This window comes from Neoarius graeffei, chromosome 1 (assembly GCF_027579695.1).
Source record: "Neoarius graeffei isolate fNeoGra1 chromosome 1, fNeoGra1.pri, whole genome shotgun sequence".
Taxonomy (NCBI): Eukaryota; Metazoa; Chordata; class Actinopteri; order Siluriformes; family Ariidae; genus Neoarius; species Neoarius graeffei.
Window position 1 is genome coordinate 79,473,955 of NC_083569.1, and position 21,662 is coordinate 79,495,616.

Here is a 21,662-nt window from a genome sequence, read left to right on the forward strand (position 1 = left end):
GTTGCAAACTCACTGACGATACACTTATAGTGAATAAGAAGAATTTTGTTGCTTTCATAGCGGAGGTTATTAACCGATCAGCACTGATTGAGAGTCGGACAGACAAAATTAAAATGATAAAAAAGGCAGCTGAGAAGCATCTAGACATTCGAGGATTGACAGTACTCGACATACATAATATGCTTTCAGAGCCATTGGACCCTGACTTTCGTCTAGCCACCCCCAAGTGTTCATAATGTGTTTGCGTGTTTTACAATGGAATGTCAGGAGTCTACTGGCCAATGGCCAGGAGTTTAAACAGTTTATTGAAGAGCAAGACGTCAAACCCAACATCATTTGCGTACAAGAAACATGGTTGAAGCCCTCTTTAGATTTTGTTTTATATGGTTATGTGGCAGTGAGGAAGGATAGGGATATGATGGGGGGGTAGCGACGTTTGTGCAGCAGGGGATCAATTACAGGATTTTAGAAATGAATGAAGATGTTGAAGTGGTGTTAGTTGACATATGGATTGACAAAACTAGACTGAGAATTATTAATTTCTATAACCCATGCAAGGTTATAGTGAGAGAGGCACTGGAGAGTTTGTGTGAAGTGGGACATGGGAATATATTGTTTTGCGGTGATTTTAATGCACACAATACCTTGTGGGGGGGCACAAAAACTGATGTAAATGGGATCACTGTTGAGGAAGTCATGGATGATTTTAACCTCAGTTGTTTGAATGATGGTAGTAGTACAAGGTATGATGCTGCGCATGGAACTGAATCGGCAATAGATCTCACATTTACTTCTGGGCCAATAGCTGGCGTAAGCAGATGGGAAGTTTCTGACCATTCTCTTGGCAGTGATCACTATGTCATAACTACAACGATTAGAGATCAAAATATCTGTTTGGAGGAGAACTGGTTTCCGCGATGGAAGTTGAAGCAGGAAGATTGGGGATTGTATAGGGTTACTGTAAGTGCTAAGCTTATGCAGCTCCCTCCTGTACTCACTGACGACGTGGACGAGCTAAATTCTATAATAACACGAATACTGTGTGATTCAGCTGAAGAGGTAATTGGTAGGTCCTCTGGAAGGCAGGGAAGGAAGATGGTACCTTGGTGGTCTGATGAGTGTACAAATGCTATTAAGATCAGGAATAAGGCTTTCAAGGTTTTAAAGGCAAGTCATACTTTTCACAACCTATTGGAATATAAAAGGGCTCAGGCCAGAGTTAAAAGAATTATTAAAGACACAAAAAGGAGTTATTGGAGAGCGTTCTGCAGCCAAATAGGGGCAGATATTAAGGTCAGTGACGTGTGGGGCATGATTAGGAAGATGGGGGGCATTAGGAGGGATCACTCCTTACCAGTGATCAAAGATAATGGAAGTGAAGCAGTAACAAACTTGGAAAAGGCGGAAATGTTGGCGAGAGCCTTTGTTAGAATACATAGCTCAGGAAACTTGTCAGGCGAAGAACTATCTCGGAGGGGAAAGATTATACAAGACAACAAGGAGATCCTGGAGAGGGAACATGTTCGTGATGGTGTGGTGGATAGGGAATTTACAATGAGTGAGTGCATAAGAGCCTTGGCTGGAGTTAGGAATACCTCACCAGGGAAGGATGGTGTGTGCTATAAAATGATTAAGGAATTAGAAGTTATGGCTAAGTTTGTGATTTTGAAATTGTATAACGAGGTCTGGAAACAAGGAAAGTTACCAGTGAGTTGGAAACACTCAGTTGTGGTTCCCATTGGAAAGCCAGGTAAGGATAAGTCTAATGTGAAAAGCTATAGACCAATCGCTCTGACGTCTAATTTATGCAAGCTCATGGAGAGAATGGTGACTAAGAGGTTGACCTATGAAGTTGAAAAAAGAGGCCTTTTTTCATGTTATCAAAGTGGATTCCGCAGTGGGCGCACTACCATGGATTCTGTCCTGTGCCTGGAGAATGAAGTGAGAAAGGCACAGGTTAACAAGGAGTCTGTGCTGGCTATCTTTTTCGATATAGAGAAAGCATACGATATGTTGTGGAAAGAAGGGCTGTTGTTGAAATTGCATAGGATGGGCATTAAGGGTAAAATGTTTAACTGGGTACGTGACTTTCTTAGAAATAGGACCATCGAAGTGAGAGTGGGGACAAGTCTGTCCAGGAAATATCAAATAGAGAATGGAACGCCGCAGGGGAGTGTGTGTAGCCCTGTATTATTTAATATAATGATTATTGATATATTTTGTGGTATTGAGGATGCTGCTGTTCATAGAGCGTTGTATGCAGACGATGGGGCTTTGTGGATGAGGGGCCGCAATGTAGACCATGTGAAAAAAAAGATGCAGGGGGCTATTAATATAGTGGAAAGGTGGGCTGGAGAGTGGGGATTCAGGCTGTCGGTGGAAAAGACACAAGTTATTTGTTTTTCAAAGAAGAGAGTGAATCCTACAGTAGACCTTCGATTGTACGGACAGACTCTTTTCCAAACATGCACTATTAGGTATCTGGGTATATGGTTCGATGTCAAGCTAACATTTAGGGAACATATACAGAAAGTCATGGAGAAATGTAAAAAGGCTGTGAATGTTCTCAAATGTGTATCAGGGTTTGACTGGGGAGCGACAGGGTCTGCGTTGAGAAGAATCTATATTGCCTTGGTTAGGTCGGTGCTAGACTATGGCTGTGTAGCTTTCATGGGGGCTTCTAAGACCTTGCTCAGCGGCCTAGATAAAGTTCATTCTACTAGCTTGAGAATTTGTAGTGGTGCATTTCGAACATCCTCTATACCAGCATTACAAATCGAAACAGGGGAAATGCCCCTACACCTTAGGCGACTTAAGCTCAGTATGGCGTACTGGACAACTTTACGGGGGCATGAAGAGTCACACCCTACAAAACAGGTGCTACTGGATTGTTGGGAATATGGTAAATCGCAGAACAACAGTTTTGGTTGGGGAGGGAACAAGTGGGCGAATGAGTTGGAAATTGGTGCCGTTTCTTGCTGTGACACAGTTCCTTTAAGCAGAACCCCTCCATGGCTATTTGGTATACCCTCTGTAATATTTGAAGCAAAAAATAAAATTGCAAATAATGGAATATATTGGGATGTTGACCAATATCTGCAGCATGTGTTTTATGGCCATACACTCATTTATACAGATGCATCCAAAGATCTTGATGGCAGAACGGGGGCAGCAGTGCACATACCAGACCTTAATATCTCAATTAAAAAGAGAACCTCTGACCATTTGTCTATCCTTGCAGTGGAAATGTCAGCCATCATACTTGCCCTCCAATGGATAGAGGATTTTAAGACTCTTCAGCCTGTGATTTGTTCAGACTCGATGTCGTCCTTATTGTCTATAGAAAATGGTTCCTCACCATGCCGTCAGGACTTACTAAATGAGATCAATCAAATATTGTTTGTACTAACCCAACAAGGCCTGCATGTCCAGTTTGTGTGGGTCCCTGCTCATAGGGGAGTGGAGGGCAACGAGGCAGCAGATAGGCTAGCAAAGGAGGCAACTACAAACACTGAAGTCCAACTTGTAATTCCCCTCAGCCGGCCAGAAGTTAAGGTTTTAATATATACTAACGTGAGTAAACTTTGGCAAGCCGAATGGAAGGAAGAGAAGAGAGGAAGACATCTATATAAGGTACATAGACATGTCACATTCAGTAAATCAGGTTATGCTGGGAGACAGGAAGAGGTATGGTTTTCCAGATTAAGGATAGGCCACACAGGGCTGAATAGCAGCCTATTTAAGATTCAGAAACATCTTACTGGTTTGTGTGAGCACTGTGGAGGGACAGAAGATGTAGAGCATGTTTTACTTAAATGTACGCATTATTCAAGGCAAAGAGAAGGACTGAAAAAGGCTGTGGAAAAATCTAAATTGACACTGTCTTTAGAAAATCTACTAGTTGAGCCTAGATCCAAACACATCACCGATGCAGTATTAGCATTTCTCAGGGAAAGTCAACTATCTAAGCGCATCTAGGGGATTTCAGCTTTCACGTTTTGCAGTTGGTCATTTGTTTCTTTGATCTACTTTTGTTTAATTATGTAATTATTTCTCTGGTATTCAGTTGGAATACTTTTTTTTTCTTTTTTTTTCTTTCTCCCTCTCTCTCTGGTTCTCGCACCCTCTCCTCATTTACATCTCTCTTTCATAGCACATTATGAGTAGTGCAAGTAATTAATTCAAGTGTACACACCCCAGTCCAGTAGATGGCGGTAATGCACTGCGTTTGCCAACCGCCACATAAACCTGACTGAAGAAGAAGAAGTGACATCACAACAACATTTTTTTTCTCTACTCAGTGGAGGGACATTTAACTGCTGAGGTGAGTGTGTCTGATGACCTCTGTGCTGATCTTTGTTGTTGGTTTAAGTGTGTTTTCTTCACCTAACTAAGCTTACCATGTCCACCCTATCAGCATAATATTGAAGGATGTGTTAAATGTTTATTATTTACAAAATATGCAGGTTTATGTACATAAAATTCTCTTCAAGGACATACTAGCTAGTTAGCTAAGGACAGAGTGTAGTGACCTGAAATGCTAACTAATAGCTAAAAATGTCCACCCTGTCGTTCTCTGAAAATGTCCACCCTGTCGTTCACTTAGCTCTGACAGGGTGGACATTGCAGGTTATACTATGTGTGTATGGTATGTTTTAATTTGAAATATTGAGGTGGAAATAAAAGAACATTTTAATAATAAATAGTCTAACGTAAGTTAGTAATTATTTACATTTGCATGTAATCTGTGCCTTCATTCAGGACATGCCTCTGAGTGCAGCAGAAGTTGCACGGCGGTATAGAGAACGCCGAAATGCAAACTCAGAAAGAAGAGAAGAATACCTTTTGAAAGAAAGGGAGAGATGGAAGAAAGACAGAGAGATAGGGAAGAAGAAAGGAATTAGTGAACTGACTGAGAGACAAAAGTGAGCCAAAAGTAGAAGAGCAGAGTGTTTTAGTGAAGTGCATGGGCCGTAATGGTATTAATAAATTCTACTGGCCCAGCCCACGGGAAGACATCAACTGGTATGCAGACCAACAGATTATCTGTTTTATTCAGGAGCCACAACCCGTCAATAAACGCTCCCTACAAGTGGACAGGGAGTCATGGCTGTATGTTCAGGAGATCTTAAATGAATTGAATTGATTTGAATTGAATCTCTTGTTTTGTTGGTCTTGTGTCCTACTTTGTATTTCTTGTTAAAAAGACTAATGACCAAATAAAACAATTTCATTTTAATAAATTTTCATGTTTTGCCAAACTTGATTGGCCTATGTGTCCACCCTGTCGTCTGCTGGTCCTCCCTGTCATGCACTGGTCCACCCTGTCATATTGATATTTTTAGATTATAATTATTTTATCCTGTTAAATATTGTATATTTAATCAAATGTGTTCTGTAGTTAAGTTCAGGGCAATAACATGGAAGTAAGAATTCCATCCAAATATCACCGTTTTATCAAAATTGATGAAAACATATCTGCGGATGGTAAGAGTTCCTTTAAAATTGACAGTTTGCACAGAGTTTTATTAATTCATAAATAAAAAAATGAAATTAATAACCCTCAGTAGGAAAAGGGGACATTATACCTATCAGAAAAGTCTATTTTTATGTTACTATTATAATGAAAACACATTTTAACAGAATTGCATATGTCCATGACAGGGTGGACGCATTATATGGTTTACGCTCTAATTAATATCCCATAATTAATTTAAAAAATGTGCAGGAGCTCAGTAAATACTCATTTCATAATGTTGAATGTCAATTATTTCTAATGGGACCTAAAAAGAATGGGAAATTAAGATCTGAATTTATGGAAATCCTGGGCCTGAAAAGGCACTCCCCAATGATATTCACCCAGTTATGTCCACTTACTTTTTCTCTTTAACTCCCGGAGCTCTGAAAAGTGTTTTAATTTGAACTAATCTGTGCAAGTTTTCAAAGGTTAGACTTGAATTACTTAGTTGTCTTGACTAATTGAGACTTTTTCTGAGTTGAAACAAAGGTAATCATCAAATTGAGTTAACTTGCATTTCCAAGTTAAACCTATTTGAAATGTTTTACAGTGTGAAAAAGATTTTGTCTGGATGGCAGCATATTGCTCTGAAACGTGTAAATATCATTCAGCATTAATGATGCCTTCCCAGATGTACAAGCTACCCATGTCCTGTGCACTAATGCCCCTCATACCATCACAGACGCTGGGTTTTGAACTGTGCACTGATAACAAGCCGGATGCTCCCTCTCCTCTTTAGCCTGGAGGACGTGGTGTCCATGATTTCTAAAAAGAATTTCTACTTTTGATTTGTCAGACCTCAGGACAATTTTCCACTTCGCCTCAGTCCATTGTAAAAGAGCTCGGGTCCAGAGAAGGTGGCGGTGTTTCTGGATATTGTTTATATCTGGTTTTAACTTGCATTTGTGGATACAGTAATTACCTGTTTTCACAAACGATGGTTTTCTGAAGTGTTCCTGAGCCCATACAGTGATTTCCACCACAGACAGGTGTCTGCTTTTAATGCAGTGTCGCCTGAGGGCCTGAAGATCACAGGCATCCAATGTCAGTTTTCAGCCTTGTTTCTTGCGTACATAGATTTCTCCAGATTCTTTTCAAATCCATTGTGGTGGTGTACAGAGGAAAAATAGCAAAACATTGTCACTGTCCAAATACTTATGGACCTGACTGGAAGTTAAGTTTTCATTTAAATAAGTATTTAAATATGCATCAATCAAAAACATGACCTAATAAAAAGATCAAAATCCTGAATGAGCAGCCTGTCACCTTCTTAGACAAAACACAGTGAAGCTCATGAGGAAAGAAGTGACAATGACTCTGATAGAGGAATCAGGGAATCAGGTAAACTCGTCAGTGTAATCTCCTCAGGATGACTTTTCACTGCAGTCACAACACTGTCACGTGCAGCAACATGAAACGTCAGAGCCGGAACGTGTCACTGACCAATCAGGTAGCGTTATGTCATGAATATTAATGAGAATCCCCTCTGCCATCCTACATTTAACATCTCATATTTGTTTTAATTTAATATTTTCAGCCCAAATGGACCGCATTATTTCACATTTGTACCAGTAGATGGAAGGATTTAGTGCAGATTGAGGATTCATTTATTCATTCATTCCTATTTGGAAGAACAGAAAAACCCTGATGCTTTTATTTCGAAATAAAATACAAGTTTATGTTTGAGGTTTGAAGGAGAAACAGTTTTGTTTGGTTTTATTTACACAGACATCAGCAGCTGAACTTCATCCATTTTACTGATCAGATTAAATTCTGCAGTAAAACTCAGTGTGAACTGTAAATAATCTTTATTAATATTTGATTTGTAATGACAAAGTTCCACAATCAAAATGTGTAACAACAGACAGTAGGAGTAAAATTATTTGTTTCTGCAAAAAACTAAACCCAGGTATTAAAATAAACTGTACAGCATTTTAAAGGGGAATATGTATTACTAAAATTAACCAGAAAAAGTAAAATATTTCTGTTTATTCTCACCATTTAATAGATGATTACATTTGTGAGTTGAAAATTCATTCAGTGTTTAATACAGGAGAGATGATCAGTGGGGCTGAATTTTTACCTCCATCATTATTACAAGGACAGAAGTATGGATAGAGTTTCTCAGTGAAAGACTGACCAGTGAAAGAGTAGATATGAGATCTGGACTTCACATCATAAAAGGAGACCAGACCCTCCTCATAATCCACAAACACCCCCACCGTCTCCAGCTTCTCTCTCAGTGTGAGGGGGACAGGGGGACCAGCACAAGCCTTATACTGATTCTCATTCCTCAGCCACACAGTCCACAATCCATTCTGAGGTTTCAGTGTAATCTTCCCCTTCCTGTTAATGTTCTCTCTCACAACTCCTAAATCCCACTCAGTTTTCCCTCTGACCTGCACCTCATAATAAAATCTCCCTGAGGAGAAACTCTGCTTTCCCAGAACACAGGTACACTGATTAAACCTCTGTGGTGTATCAGGGAGATCCTGTCGTTTGTCTCCATGTGTCACTTGTTTTCCATCAGCAGACAGGATGAGTTTGGGATGAGCTGTATCAGGATCCAGAGTCACATCCACTGAGAGAAACACACAGTGTGTGATATGAGTATGCAGGTAAAAAAGATTAAATCATCATCCAGTAGTGAGGATCATTTGTAGCGTTTACATATCTTAACACGCATTTTAATAACAGGTAAACACCGGTTTCTGAGCAGAGAGAGGTTCCGTTTAGCCCCTTGATGGAAACTCCGTAGTGGCCACATGAGCTGTGGGAGTCACTTGCTGGTCGGACATTTTGAACTCCGACTCAACTTGTGAGACACCGTGGATGCGAGTTTCTTAAAATACTGCCACCGTTTACGTTTGGCTAAGCAGGTAAGTGTTGTTTTACTAGACTCGGGATTTTAACAGTGAAGCGCAGTTTACTGTTTCAAACGAAATATGGGTTCATTTTGTCCGACCACCAAAGCTAACATTGTTAGCGAGGCTACAGACGGCGCTCCAAGCTTAGCGACCCTCAAAAGAATTCTTGCACAAACACTCGGGTGGCCAGATTTCCCGAGTCTGAAACCGGGACACTTTTGCGCGCGACCATGCTCGTGCACGCGCACCTTTTTTTTTTACGTAACCGTGACAGTCAGAGAGGTGCTCTTATCATTTTGTTGAAGCTCACATTTATCAACATCTCACATGAAATAACACAAACAGGCATGTTGTTATCTAGTAGCATAGTGGTATACAGATCAGTTAAATTATGGTCAGACAGCAGATTTTGTAATGGCTGAGAATAGGCCAGGCTATGTCCATAGGCCAAATTTAAACTGATTTATTTCACCTGTTTGTGAGAACACCAAGAAGAATGCATATGCACATGTAGGCTATATCTCTAAAATTGTATGCACTATAGCATGAACTTAAAGTAGATATGTGACCTCAACATAGCCTCGGTCAGAATCAACCTTACTAACCATTCCCCACAACTGAATGAATAAAGCAAGAAGATGTGTACAAAAGTGAACACTTTAATGGAAGGTGCAACAAGCTGTTCAACACAGCAATAAACTGTCAGAATGGTATGTTAAACAGAAACAAAAAAGAGACAAGTGATTTGAAAATATATACTACGGAAGCCGAGAGAGGCCCTTCATATAATCCTTTTTTTTATTCACCTTGTTATCCCGAGATAACGACATAATTAATTCAGGATCTCGAGAAAACAACACAACTAATTCGAGATCTCGAGAAAACAAAACTGTTATTTCAAGATCTCGAGAAAACAAAACAATTATTCCGTGATCTCGAGTAAACAGCTGAGAAATGGTTCATTCAGGTGCGCCGAGAGACTTGTGATATGCTGACTTTGGGGCTATTTCTCATTCTGTATAGACGCAACTTTGGTCATTAGAATGTCTGGAATAATCGATCACCTAATAAGGCAATATTTTGATCAGGGGTTGACACAGGGAGAGATTGCATTAAGTCTTTTAATAAGGGATAATTTCAAAATTAGTCCGCGGCACCTCCGCAGAAGACTGTCCCGGCTTCGTCTCTGCCGACGGAGATACAGTGATCCAGCTGAGATCATTAAATAATTGTTTTGTTTTCTTGAGATCTCGGAATAACGGTTTTGTTTTCTCAAGATCTCGAATTAGTTGTGTTGTTTTCTCGAGATCCTGAATTAATTATGTCGTTAGGTTGGGATAACAAAATGAATAAAAAAAGATTATATGAAGGGCCTCTCTTGGCTTCCGTAAATATACACTCAAACAAAACAGCAGTAAAGGAGGAGAGGGGCGACAGCCCGAGGGAAGCCCCCACAGGAGCGCACAGCATTTGCAGCATAGCATGGATTTACCCGGAAATCCGGATATTTGACAAAACTCTTGAAAATCTCCGGTTTCCCGAATGGAGAAACTTATTTTTTGGATTTTTCGCGTTCCTAGACGCGGCGTAATACTTCACATCGTCCTTGCATGGGCGCAGTCCTTAAATAGCCCAAACACAGTTCATTGATTAAAGACAGGTGTTCTTTGATAACAGCGTGTGTGCCGGAGCTCGTTAGCGCGCCTTCAGGTGCACGTGCTAAGGCGTGCGTAGGACTGACACCGTTCTGCCCAACACAATCGCACTAGAAAGCATGTTCACGCTGCCAGTGTAGCTGCAGTCTTTTTAGTTGCGAATTACAAGTATTTCCTCTTGTGTGAATAATTCACCATGTCAAAACAAGCAAAACTTTCCTCCTTCTTTTGACGTGAAGAGAGGTAAGCAATTTATTGTATATATTTTTTTTCCATCAAAGTTGCATTTTGTGGCTTCGAAGCTAAGTTTTAGTGCCGTTTCTAGAACACATCAAGAAAACGTGGAAGAAACAGCAATAATGGAAGAGCCGGTTTCTAAGCTGCCTAAAACTAGCAATGGTAATTTATTTTTTGTGACATAATGTACTGTCTGTGATGACCTGGCGACTTGTCCAGGGTGTAGCCCGCCTTTCGCCCGTAGTCAGCTGGGATAGGCTCCAGCTTGCCTGCGACCCTGTAGAACAGGATAAAGCGGCTAGAGATAATGAGATGAGATGAGATAATGTACTGTTTTGGGATTTTGCTGACTTTACTTTCAACTGTCTGATATTTTTCAAAGTAATGAACTGTGTAGCAGGAAAATCACCGCGTTTTCTAAATGCACTCCTGAAAATTACTCATTAACTCGGGGAATTAAATTTGATATTTTTGACATGTTAATCATTAATGTACATGAAAGAAAAAGGCTTAAAAGTTATCACTTGTTTTCGTGACAATAAGTACTAAAATGCACTAGAATGCAGGGTTTTGTGTGTAATGTTATTAAAATTTTTTCGGGGGACGTTGCCCCCCCCTCCCCCCCCCAATCTTAGTTTGACTTTCAAAAGTTCAGGATTTTTTTCTTTGCTCCACTTTCATCTCTACTAAAATTTCAATGTATGTGCAATTTTAAACTTGTCTAGTTCATTGTGATTAGTGCTCATTTACAACTTCAAGATACACTTGGACAGGCAATTATTTTATGTATGCATGTCCTGTTCACCACAATGTTTACCAAGAGGAATGAACATAGTGTTGGTTAACTTAATGCTTTGTGCTCTTCATTTTATTTCAATATTAATTTATTTATTACAGCAACATGCATTTTTATCGATTTATAAAGCAATATTTCTATCTCACTGAATCAAGAATTGTGTGTTTATTCAGCAGGAATTTCTGTATGAAGATAGAAATCCATGTTATTGAAGCAAGAATTTCATGGTTAGCCTCGCAAGATTCTCAAAATTATGTGAACAAGAAAATCCAAGTCTGCAGAACTCGTCTAAACTTGAAAACTAATAAAAGTCAACGACAGTAGTCAAAAGTTGAGACAATTCAAAAATCTATTGCATCATGTTGCCTTGATAATTTGAGTTTTCTCAACATTTTTGTTTTTACAGTGTAGTGAGGAGGATAATTAGCCTAGTAAACTAGACCCACCCGCCTAGCGGCCAAAAATATTTTTTGCCTGCAAGTGGGTCTAGCCTCGCACCATATCAACAAAAACACCTCGGGCATCAAATTGTGCCCACCAATCACAACGCAAGGTTTTTGTTTGGATTCTTTGGGCGGGCTTTTGCAGGAGTGACGACAAAGCTGCACGACGCTGGAGAAAGCACAACAGGAAAGATGGATACGGCTAATGAACAGCGCGCGTTTGACTCCGCTTTGGAATCAGTTTTAGAAGAATTAGACTTGGAGTTTTCGTTGAAACATGAGCAGGAAGAGGCTCTCCGCTCATTCCTTTTCAAGAAGGACGTTTTCGCTGTTTTGCCGACCGGCTATGGCAAAAGTCTGATCTACCAGCTGGCTCCGCTCGTAGCCAAAAGGATGGGGCTAGTTTGTGCAGTACGAAGAATTAATAAACAGCTTTGAAACATTACTTTTTGATTGTTTCTTATTTTCCCGTTATTTTAAATTTAAGGGAAATTATTTCACCAAACACCACTAAATAAAAATAAAAACTCTCAAAAACAGTTTAAGCAAACCCTTGAAAAACACTTGAAAAAAATAAGGGTGTATTTTAAGTATGTGGTACAGACTCCAAACTTGTGGTCATTATCTCCAAACTTCTTAATATCTAGAACCTGTTTATTAATTAATACGCATTTTGAAAAATTATTTATTTCAAGGTCTCCCCCACTGCTTTCTGTCGCTCTGACTACGTCACAGTCACTGTTGCGCTGATTGGTCAGAGCGTTGGCCTATACGCACAGAGACAGTTTGAAAGACAGCGGGTTGTTCCACCCCCACCCTTTGGAAATGTCTACGAGCGAGGCCGGACTAAATATTCACATTTAGTCTGGCTTGCCAGGCTAGAGGATAATGAGAGACACTTTAAGACTTCCTTTTAGCTGGAGAGATCTACAGATGAAAATAAGTCTGATGATGCAGTGGTGTAATGACGATCTGTACATTTTAATATGAGAGGAAACAGAAACCTCACTGTACCTGCATACTGCTGAATCCTCTTCAGTTCTGTGGAAACTAATTACAACAAAACATCACTTTCATTAGATTTCAGATGGTTTTATTGCAGGATTTGAATCAAATAAAGCAAAAAATGAACAAATATTATTATAGACTTGTGCCAAGAAAACACATCATATAAAAGTTTCTCACCTGCTTCCTTTAACTTGTCATTGAGTGTTTTAGTGAGTTTCTTATTCAGAGTCTGCTGAAGCTGAGACAGAGCTGTCCTCACAGTGTCCCCACTCAGATCAGTGTTAATACTGATCTCAGTCCAGTTCTTGGTGTGTGGAGGGCTGCACATGGAGGAGTAAATCTACAGTAGAGCAGGAGAGAGGAGAAATCCCTCAGCATGGTGAGTGTTGTTCTGTGATGTTCTGCATTGCCAGTGAGCAGAGAGAGGAACACTGACCTGTAGGAGGTGGAGATGCTCCTCAGTGTGTGAGAGCTGCTCCAGCTCAGTGTCTCTCCTCTTTAGCACAGTGATTTCCTGCTCCAGCTCTTTAATGAGTCCTTCAGCCTGCCTCTCTGCTGCTTTCTGCTTCTCCTCCATCGCCTCGAGCAGCTCAGCCTGACTTCTCTCAATGGAGCGAATCAGAGCAGTGAAGACTTCAACACTGTCTGCTTTCTCTTTCTCTGTGCTTCTCTAAAGGAGCAACACATTTTCACTCTCTTTACATCACACTGAATAATGAACTAATATTTACTGCGGATTGTTAATTTCTACAGATTCAAGCAAACAATACATAAACTATTTTCCACACACTTTGCTGAGCTCGACTGAGTGTTTGATCTCTTGGATCTTCTTCAGTCGGTCCTGAATCATCTGCTGCACATCTGTCTGTGTTTTCCCCAGCTGAGTCTGATGACAGAGCAGAAGATAAATAATTGATATTATTTTTAATACTTTTGTACCTTTTTTGTCCTGGAATTTGATCTCAGAAATTTCCAATCTGATCTACCACTGGATAAATTAATTTGTATTTTCTATAATAATGTCTAAAGTTTGTTAATCAGTGTTTCTCACCTTCCTCTCTCCGCTCTCCTCCTCTATAGGAACAGTGTTGTGATTCTTGTGGTCTCCTTCAGTGCAGAACTGACACACACACGTCTGATCATCTCTACAGAACAGCTCCAGCGGTCGCTCATGTTTCTGGCATATGTAGTCCTCCAGGTTCTCCACAGGGTTTATTAGTTTGTGTTTCTTAAAGCTTGAAACATGATTATGAGGCTCGAAATGAGTTTTACAGAAAGTTGCACGACAATCCAGACAGGATTTCAGGGCCTTCAGCTTCTCTCCAGTGCAGGCATCACAAAGAACCTCAGGTTTTTCAGGACCCCGTTTCTTCTTGAAGAGATCTGCAACCTCTCTCAGTGTTGTATTAATCTTCAGTTCAGGTTTCTTGGTGAATTTCTCTTTACATAATGGACAGTGACAGTGTTGACTCTTCTCCCAGCACTGTGTAAGGCAGCTCTTACAGAAGTTGTGTCCACATGGAGTGGTGACTGGATCGGTGAACACATCCAGACAGATCGAACACAGCAGCTGCTCTTCAGACAGGAGACTGCTGGAGTCACCAGAAACTAGGGTTGATAGAAAATAACATTACACATTGTTTATAAATAGTGTAGAAATACTGGAATTTGTTCCAACCTTGTCTCTATGTGGTACACTGCATCTGTAGTGTAGGTGTGAAAATCAAACACCAGAATTTCTCCATAATTTTTCTGGACTGATCCCAAAACGTCCCGGGTTTTAGTAATTACCTGAGCTGAGCAGTAATGGCGGAGTACTCCGTATGGACAAACCAGAGAATGAGTGTAGCAGCTGTTTGATTTCTAAACTGGATATCGCTGCCATCTCGCCCTTACGTAGAAGAAGTGAATGAACGGAGAACTGAACAAACAACTGAAAGTCAGATTGTTTCAAAACAATCGGCCACAAGACAAGCCTTCAAGAAGCGAGAACACAGACGGGTAAACTGCGACTCTCATTTGGATATAAAAACACGTTGTTTACCTGCATTTAGATTAATACATGTAACTTGTATTGTGTGTTTAAGTTACCAGTATAAGATTATTTAATTTGCTTCAGAATGTGATTGTCTCAGTTCATCTGATTATTTAATTAGCCTTTTACGTTTTATCAGTGAAAATGCATGCATGTACATGTACTGTATGTTGCATAAGTTATAACACCTGTTTTAACGAGAGTCAACCCACAATCAATGAAGTCAAATCAGTCTTAGTTGAGCAAGTCGGAAACGGTATTTCTTACTTTCACCATAAATTTTTATTTATATGACTTTGGTCTATAGCTATTAGAGTTCGGCGATAAATCGATTTTTATCGATTAATTCGAATTTACAGTTAAGGACGATGTGTTTTTTATGAAAATCGGTTTTCTCTCAGTTTTAACTTCGGCCACCGATGCTCCCCTCTGCGCATGTGCAGAACGGACCATAGACACACACAAACAACATGGCAGCGATTGGGGGAAAGCCGCAACTTGTGCCCAAGAAAGGAGTAGCTTCCTCCATGATCTGGAATTGGTTCGGTTTTGCGGTGTCGGATGCAGACCAAACAAGTCCTCGTTGTAAGATGTGTTTGAAAACAGTTGCTTCCAAAGGAAGCAGCACGACGAATTTATTCCAACCCCTTAAACAGAAGCCTGCAGCGGAGCGGGAGAAGTGCTGCTCCCAGCGGAATGAACACAGCCGCAGCACGAGCGCACCATCCACAGCAAAGCAAGCAGCCGTCCCGGACACATTTTCCAACTGTGTGCGTTATGATAAGAATGGGGCGGTGGAAGCAATCACAGATGCTATCGTGATGTTTATTGCAAAAGACATGGTGCCCGTACATACAGTGGAAAAGCCGGGATTTTTTTTCCCCTATTTTGTCAGTTTTATCGAAAAGGACACAATTTTATTCATTATTTATTTATATATTTTTTTGAGGGGGCATTTATTTATTTATTTAAGTTTTAGGGTGCATTGTATCAGTGCCAGTTTGAAACTAAGCTATGTTGGAGAAAGCTTTCTAAAAGTTACTGTATGTTCTCACTGTTTACAATGGCATGGTCTGCCATCTCATCTACAAGCTTGTTTTTTGGCTTCATTTTGGTTTCTGGTTGCACTTTAACCCCAAAGGGGAAATTTAAGTGAAAACAAAATAAAGATAAAACTTGTTTTGAACCATTTCTTTGTCATCTGTAGTTTGATTTTTAGTAGGGGGGAAAAATCGATTAAAACCGAAAATCGGATTTTTTGTGAAAAAATCAGATTATTTATTTTTTTTAGGCCATATCACCCAGCTCTAATAGCTATCAAAGGCCTCGGCCTTAAAACCGGTTCCTGCTGTGACGTCACGCACTCAGGGCTGGCTGGCTCAGCGGGGCAGCTCGAATACCAACTTTGTGGTCCATTTTAACTCTCAAAAAATATATATATATTTTTTATTCCCATTTATGAAGCATGCAAGAGTCAAGGATGGAGATCCTATCCACTCAGAAATTTATTTAAAAATAAAGGCTCTGCGTATCTGCTTTAAAAAGGTTTATTCTACCTTTTAAATGAATCTTCAGATCAGAACACTTTTCAATATCTTGCTTAAGATCTTTAATTAATGGGAGAAAATTGTCTTTACAGCTGTAACTTATTTCCACTGATACAGCAACTGAGGTGTTTAATTAATATTCCTTGTCTGGAATTTAAATTGTTTTCCAAATTAATTCTGGATATAACCTCATTCATTTTATAACCTGATAAATTAAACTTCTCTCATTTCAATTACAAATGGACTAGACGTATTTACATTATTTATAAAGTAATAAATCATCAGCAAATAAACTGTTTGTATTGCTTCTTACCAATTGTAATGCCACTTATTTGTTCTGTCTAATTTTTTCGGCTGAAGGTTAAACTGCTAATGTAGATATGGAGGGTGATTGAGGGTATCCTTGACCTGTGCCTCTACTCAAGGGAAAGGCTTCAGAAAGAATTCCAGTTGTACTTGTGCCTTTGGAGATTTGGAGATTATCATATTTATAATTTTCACTGAGACGTCATAAACCTAGAGCACTTTTTAAACAGATAAAACTGTTCAAGTCTATCAAAAGCTTTTTCTGCATCAACCACCATTCGTCTTCAATCCTTCTTATACTTCTTTGCATCCTTTATTCAAGATAAACGTTTTTGTATCAGTTTTTAAATCTCTAATTTGTATAAATTCAGTTTGATTGTGATGGATAATATTTGGTAAAACCTGTGAGTCTGTTATAACTTTAGTCAATTATTTATTTTATTATTATTATTATTATTATTATTATTATTTTAAATCACAGTTGATTAAACTAAAAGTTCTGAAGTCAGAAGGTCTCTCACTGTCTCTGCCTGGCTTTGGTGTTACAAAACTAGTTCATAGGTACATTGTTTGTGGAAGCGTATGATTTGTTTTTCACAGAATTTGCAACTTCTATCAACAAAGGGGTAGTGTTTGACCAAAAAGCTGAATAAAATTATATTGTTAGACCATCCAGTACTTGAGCTTTCTTTCAAGGACATTTTTTAATATCAGATTTAATTTCTGTCCAGATAATGTCTTTATTGAGTTTTTCTTTTTGCTCTGATGATAAGCATTTCAAATGCAGTGATGTTAGAAAGAGGAGAGAGTCATATTCTTTTATTTCTGATGTAAAAAAAGTTTCTCATAATATTATTTAAATGCTTTGTTAATGATTTGATTATTTCTGTACACTAAATCTAATGTTTTATGTTTCAGAGATACGGATTGTCTCTAGCACCTTAACGATTGAGGTTAAATATTTAAAGGAGTTATTGCAAAAAATGTAATGAAGTTACAGTTAGTTATGAAGTTAGACTTGGGTCGCAGGTCATTTGCTTTCTTAAATAAGACATTTTCCAGTTAAGTTGTCCAGAATACCAATGTTTTTACGGCTGATCTTGTGGGTCCCCCATTTACACTGGTCTGGATAAATAAATCAATGACTTTTAATATGCTTCAAAAATTCAGTATCCATAAAATAAATTTATTTATTTTCAGACTTTATTAATTGTGAATGAAAGTGTCAGATTTTGGGGAGTATTTCATGATGCTCATTTTCATGGTTTATTTCATGTCAGTTTTTTATGGCTTTCATAGCACCATTTAGATAGACAGACAGGTGGCAAGCAACATATTTAGTCACATTTAATTATTTATGATTTAATTATTTATGATTTAATTATTTATAATCTTTCAAAATTTTTATTTATTCCCAATTCTAGTTCAGTATAATTTATTTTGTCACTTTTAACTGCAGATCTAATTACTGAAGCAATTCATTATATCGTTAAATATTTGAATAAAGTCAGAAAATTCCTCCATAATGGCACATTCAGTGTCAATAAATGGCTTATGTTTGTGGTTTATTACACACAGCTTATTTTTATATGAAAAGAGTGGCATAAAGTTAACAGAAAAGATAATCTCATCTCGTTATCTCTAGCCGCTTTATCCTTCTACAGGGTCGCAGGCAAGCTGGAGCCTATCCCAGCTGACTACGGGCGAAAGGCGGGGTACACCCTGGACAAGTCGCCAGGTCATCACAGGGCTGACACATAGACACAGACAACCATTCACACTCACATTCACACCTACGGTCAATTTAGAGTCACCAGTTAACCTAACCTGCATGTCTTTGGACTGTGGGGGAAACCGGAGCACCCAGAGGAAACCCACGCGGACACGGGGAGAACATGCAAACTCCGCACAGAAAGGCCCTCGCCGGCCACGGGGCTCGAACCCGGACCTTCTTGCTGTGAGGCGACAGCGCTAACCACTACACCACCGGGCCGCCCAGAAAAGATAATTAAAACATTAATTGCGATCATTTACTTTCACTATTCATTTCATTTAGTGACAGTCCTTCATTAAACGATGTACTGCATGGTGTATGCGCTACAAGTCCATAACCACAAACTATCATGTATGAGCTGTATAACTTACAGAAAGGTGGTTTATCCATGCTGCTCCTTCTTCTGTCTTTTGCTGGTGATGAAGATTCAGCCATTTTCTTCCTCCTGTGTTTTGAACCTTTTCAGTCAGAAATCACATCATTCAGTTCACACATGTAACAGTAAGAGGTGTTACTGATTAGTCTGTTTGACTCCACAGGCCTGTCTGCAGTGTTAAACCTCAGCAATGACACTGGAAGCATTTAGACTGTGATATAAAACACACATAAACATTCTCATCTTCATTAGATTGTAATAAACACAGGATTTCACTGATCATTCTCACAGCTCTCAGCTCAGGAACTGCATCATTCACAGTTTCTCACTCACTGATATGTTTCTATAAGTGTTTATGTTTCACCCAGTGATCACCTCTGGACTTCTCACACACACACACACACACACACACACAGTATAAAGTATAATTACATTTTAACTTGTATTTCAGTGTTCATGCTGGAATCAGTTTAGTTTTGAGCAGTTAATAAAACACAGCAACCTTTAAACCTGTTTTTCAGCTTTGTTGTCTCGGTTGATCACTGATCATTAAAGACAGTTTTTAAACTAAACTCAATAAAAACACTTATAATCAGCTTGTATTTCAGTGTCAGTGTTTCAGCAGTGTGTTAGAGACTCTGTCTCTGTCTGACATTGTTAACATGTACAGTTTATCCTGATAAATCACACACTGACAAAACCTCTGAACTATAAAACATTCACTGAAGAACATACCTTTATTTTACTCGCCTCTTTTCAGGGAGTGAGAATTGTCTGTGTTTATATTTCAGAGTCGGTGAAAATCCTGCAGTTCATTTCAGAAATTAATGTGAAAATAAGGGTTTCTTCTCGATGTGATCTGGAACTGCTTTCACTTTCACTTTAGTCCCTTCCTTGTTCCCTTTGTAGGGGTTGATAAAGGGGCGGTTCCTCACATGATCACAGTGCAGTTTGTCTCCACCTCCCTGACTTCACCTCTGCTCATGTGGATTTATACAGTCATTCAAACTGCACATGAAATAACAATAATGTGGTTTATTTCTCCTGCAGATTATCGTGATTATCGGAGAATATCGGAGAAGATCCTGGGCCACGTCATTTCATCTTTGTCCCAGCAGATGGCAGCATTTGGCCCAAATGGAGACTTCATTCATTCATGATCACATGGTGGAATTATTTTATTCCTGATTAACACTTATTTTGGTCATACTGTATTTTTAAGGAACATTTTTAGTTCTAAATAAAACAAGAATAATGTTTGTATTTTTGTTGAAAGGAGAAACTCATGTTTGTTCAGTTTTATCCACACGGACATCAGCAGCTGCTTTTAACAAATTTTATTGATCATTTTAATATCAGTGTGAACTGTAAATGATCTTTATTAATATTTGAATTGTAATGAAGTTCCACAATCATACAATTGAATGAAATGTGTGATTATGTCAGTTATGTATCTGGTTTTTTTTAAAGCTTATTTTATATCTGTACTTGAAAATAAAAACCCAAAGAGAATCTTCACTTTGAAGTTTCAGTACAGATGGATTATGATCCATCCATCCATTATCTGTAACCGCTTATCCTGTCCTACAGGGTCGGGGGCAAGCTGGAGCCTATCCCAGCTGACTATGGGTGAAAGGCGGGGTACACCCTGGGCAAGTCGCCAGGCCATCACAGGGCTGATACATAGAGACAAACAACCATTCACACTCACATTCACACCTACGGTCAATTTAGAGTCACCAGTTAACCTAACCTGCTTGTCTTTGGACTGTGGGGGAAACCAGAGCACCCGGAGGAAACCCACACAGACACGGGGAGAACATGCAAACTCCACACAGAACCCCCCCCCCAGCAGCCACTCGAACCCAGGACCTTCTTGCTGTGAGGTGACAGTGCTAACCACTACATCACGTGCTGCCCCTGGATAATGATCCAAGTATTCAAAATAATCCTTATATTTATAAGCATTTCAGTCTGTCCAATTACTTTTGAGCCTGTGAAAATGGAGAAAATGTGTAAAAATGTTTGTAATTCCTAAATATTTGTGATGTTTTTGTTAAAATCCTTAAATTTTTTTTGTTCGGGCTGATTTTCACTTCTGGATCAAATCCACACCGGAAGTTCGACCTCGACGCTTCCGCAGTGTGAAGCTTTTATACTTCTTGTAAGTTGTGTGTCTCCTCTAGGGGGCGCTGTCACATGAAATGCACCACTATTTACTGATTTGGTTTTTTTTTTAACTGAGGCAGGAAATGTACAATAATATATGGCAAGCGCAAAAAGAGCACACAATGTTAACTGAACAAAAAAAATAGAACTAAGGGGTCATTTCTAACAAGTTTAATACATTAATAATATTCAGTAATTTCTGCTGTTTTATTTTTCATTCATTTTAATGAATATGATATGATAATATGATAGTTCTCTAAAAAAATCAATAAGATTTGTTTTAATATATTTACATTTATGAATATAACATTTGTCCAGAATAACTAAAATATTTAAGAGAAATTCAGTCTCTTGATCCTCCATTATTATTCCAAATGTAACCTCATTTCTAATAAATTGTGTAAGAAGAGAGATTTTTTGCTTCGAACCAATCATACATGTCACACCAAAAAGGTATCGTTATACAGACAGAAGAAAAATTCGTGATCCATGCTTTCTATTTCATTGTCACAGAATGTGCAATTATTTTGATCAAAGTTGAATCTTTGTCTCAGGAGTTCACCTGAGGGATATATACAGTATTATGAACAAACTTAAAATGAAGCTCTTTAGTTTTTGAAGGTAAAGTCAAGTCAAGTTTATTTGTATAGCGCTTTTAGCAATAAACATTGTTGCAAAGCAGCTTTACAGAATTTGAATGACTTTAAACATGAGCTAATTTTATCCCTAATCTATCCCCAATGAGCAAGCCTGTGGCGACGGTGTCAAGGGAAAACTCCCTCAGACGACATGAGGAAGAAACCTCGAGAAGAACCAGACTCAAAAGGGAACCCATCCTCATTTGGGCAACAACAGACAACATGACTATAACATTAACAGTTTTAACATGAAGTCAGTTTCGTTGATGTTATAAATCTTCATTGATGGAAAC

At 38.9% G+C, this 21,662-nt stretch overlaps 1 protein-coding gene across 1 annotated transcript; it reads right to left on the bottom strand.

The window, feature by feature from the left end:
• Window positions 1-7,408: 7,408 nt before the first annotated feature.
• LOC132894047 (zinc-binding protein A33-like) lies at window positions 7,409-19,447 on the bottom strand. Its single transcript, XM_060933323.1, has 8 exons — window positions 19,298-19,447; window positions 18,558-18,644; window positions 13,576-14,132; window positions 13,315-13,410; window positions 12,961-13,194; window positions 12,702-12,864; window positions 12,531-12,566; window positions 7,409-8,099 (listed from the first exon to the last, which is right to left on the bottom strand). The coding sequence occupies exons 2-8, from the start codon at window positions 18,619-18,621 to the stop codon at window positions 7,552-7,554; spliced, it is 1,698 nt and encodes a 565-aa protein (XP_060789306.1). The 5' UTR covers window positions 18,622-18,644; window positions 19,298-19,447; the 3' UTR covers window positions 7,409-7,551.
• Window positions 19,448-21,662: the final 2,215 nt, after the last annotated feature.

Coding starts and splice junctions, on each gene's coding strand:
- LOC132894047 (XM_060933323.1), bottom strand. CDS start 18,621: ATGGCTGAATCTTCATCACCAGCAAAAGACAGAAGAAGGAGCAGCATG. Junction 14,133..18,557: donor CATGGATAAACCACCTTTCT/GTAAGTTATACA, acceptor TATCAACCCTAG/TTTCTGGTGACTCCAGCAGT. Junction 12,865..12,960: donor AGCATCTCCACCTCCTACAG/GTCAGTGTTCCT, acceptor GCTCTACTGTAG/ATTTACTCCTCCATGTGCAG.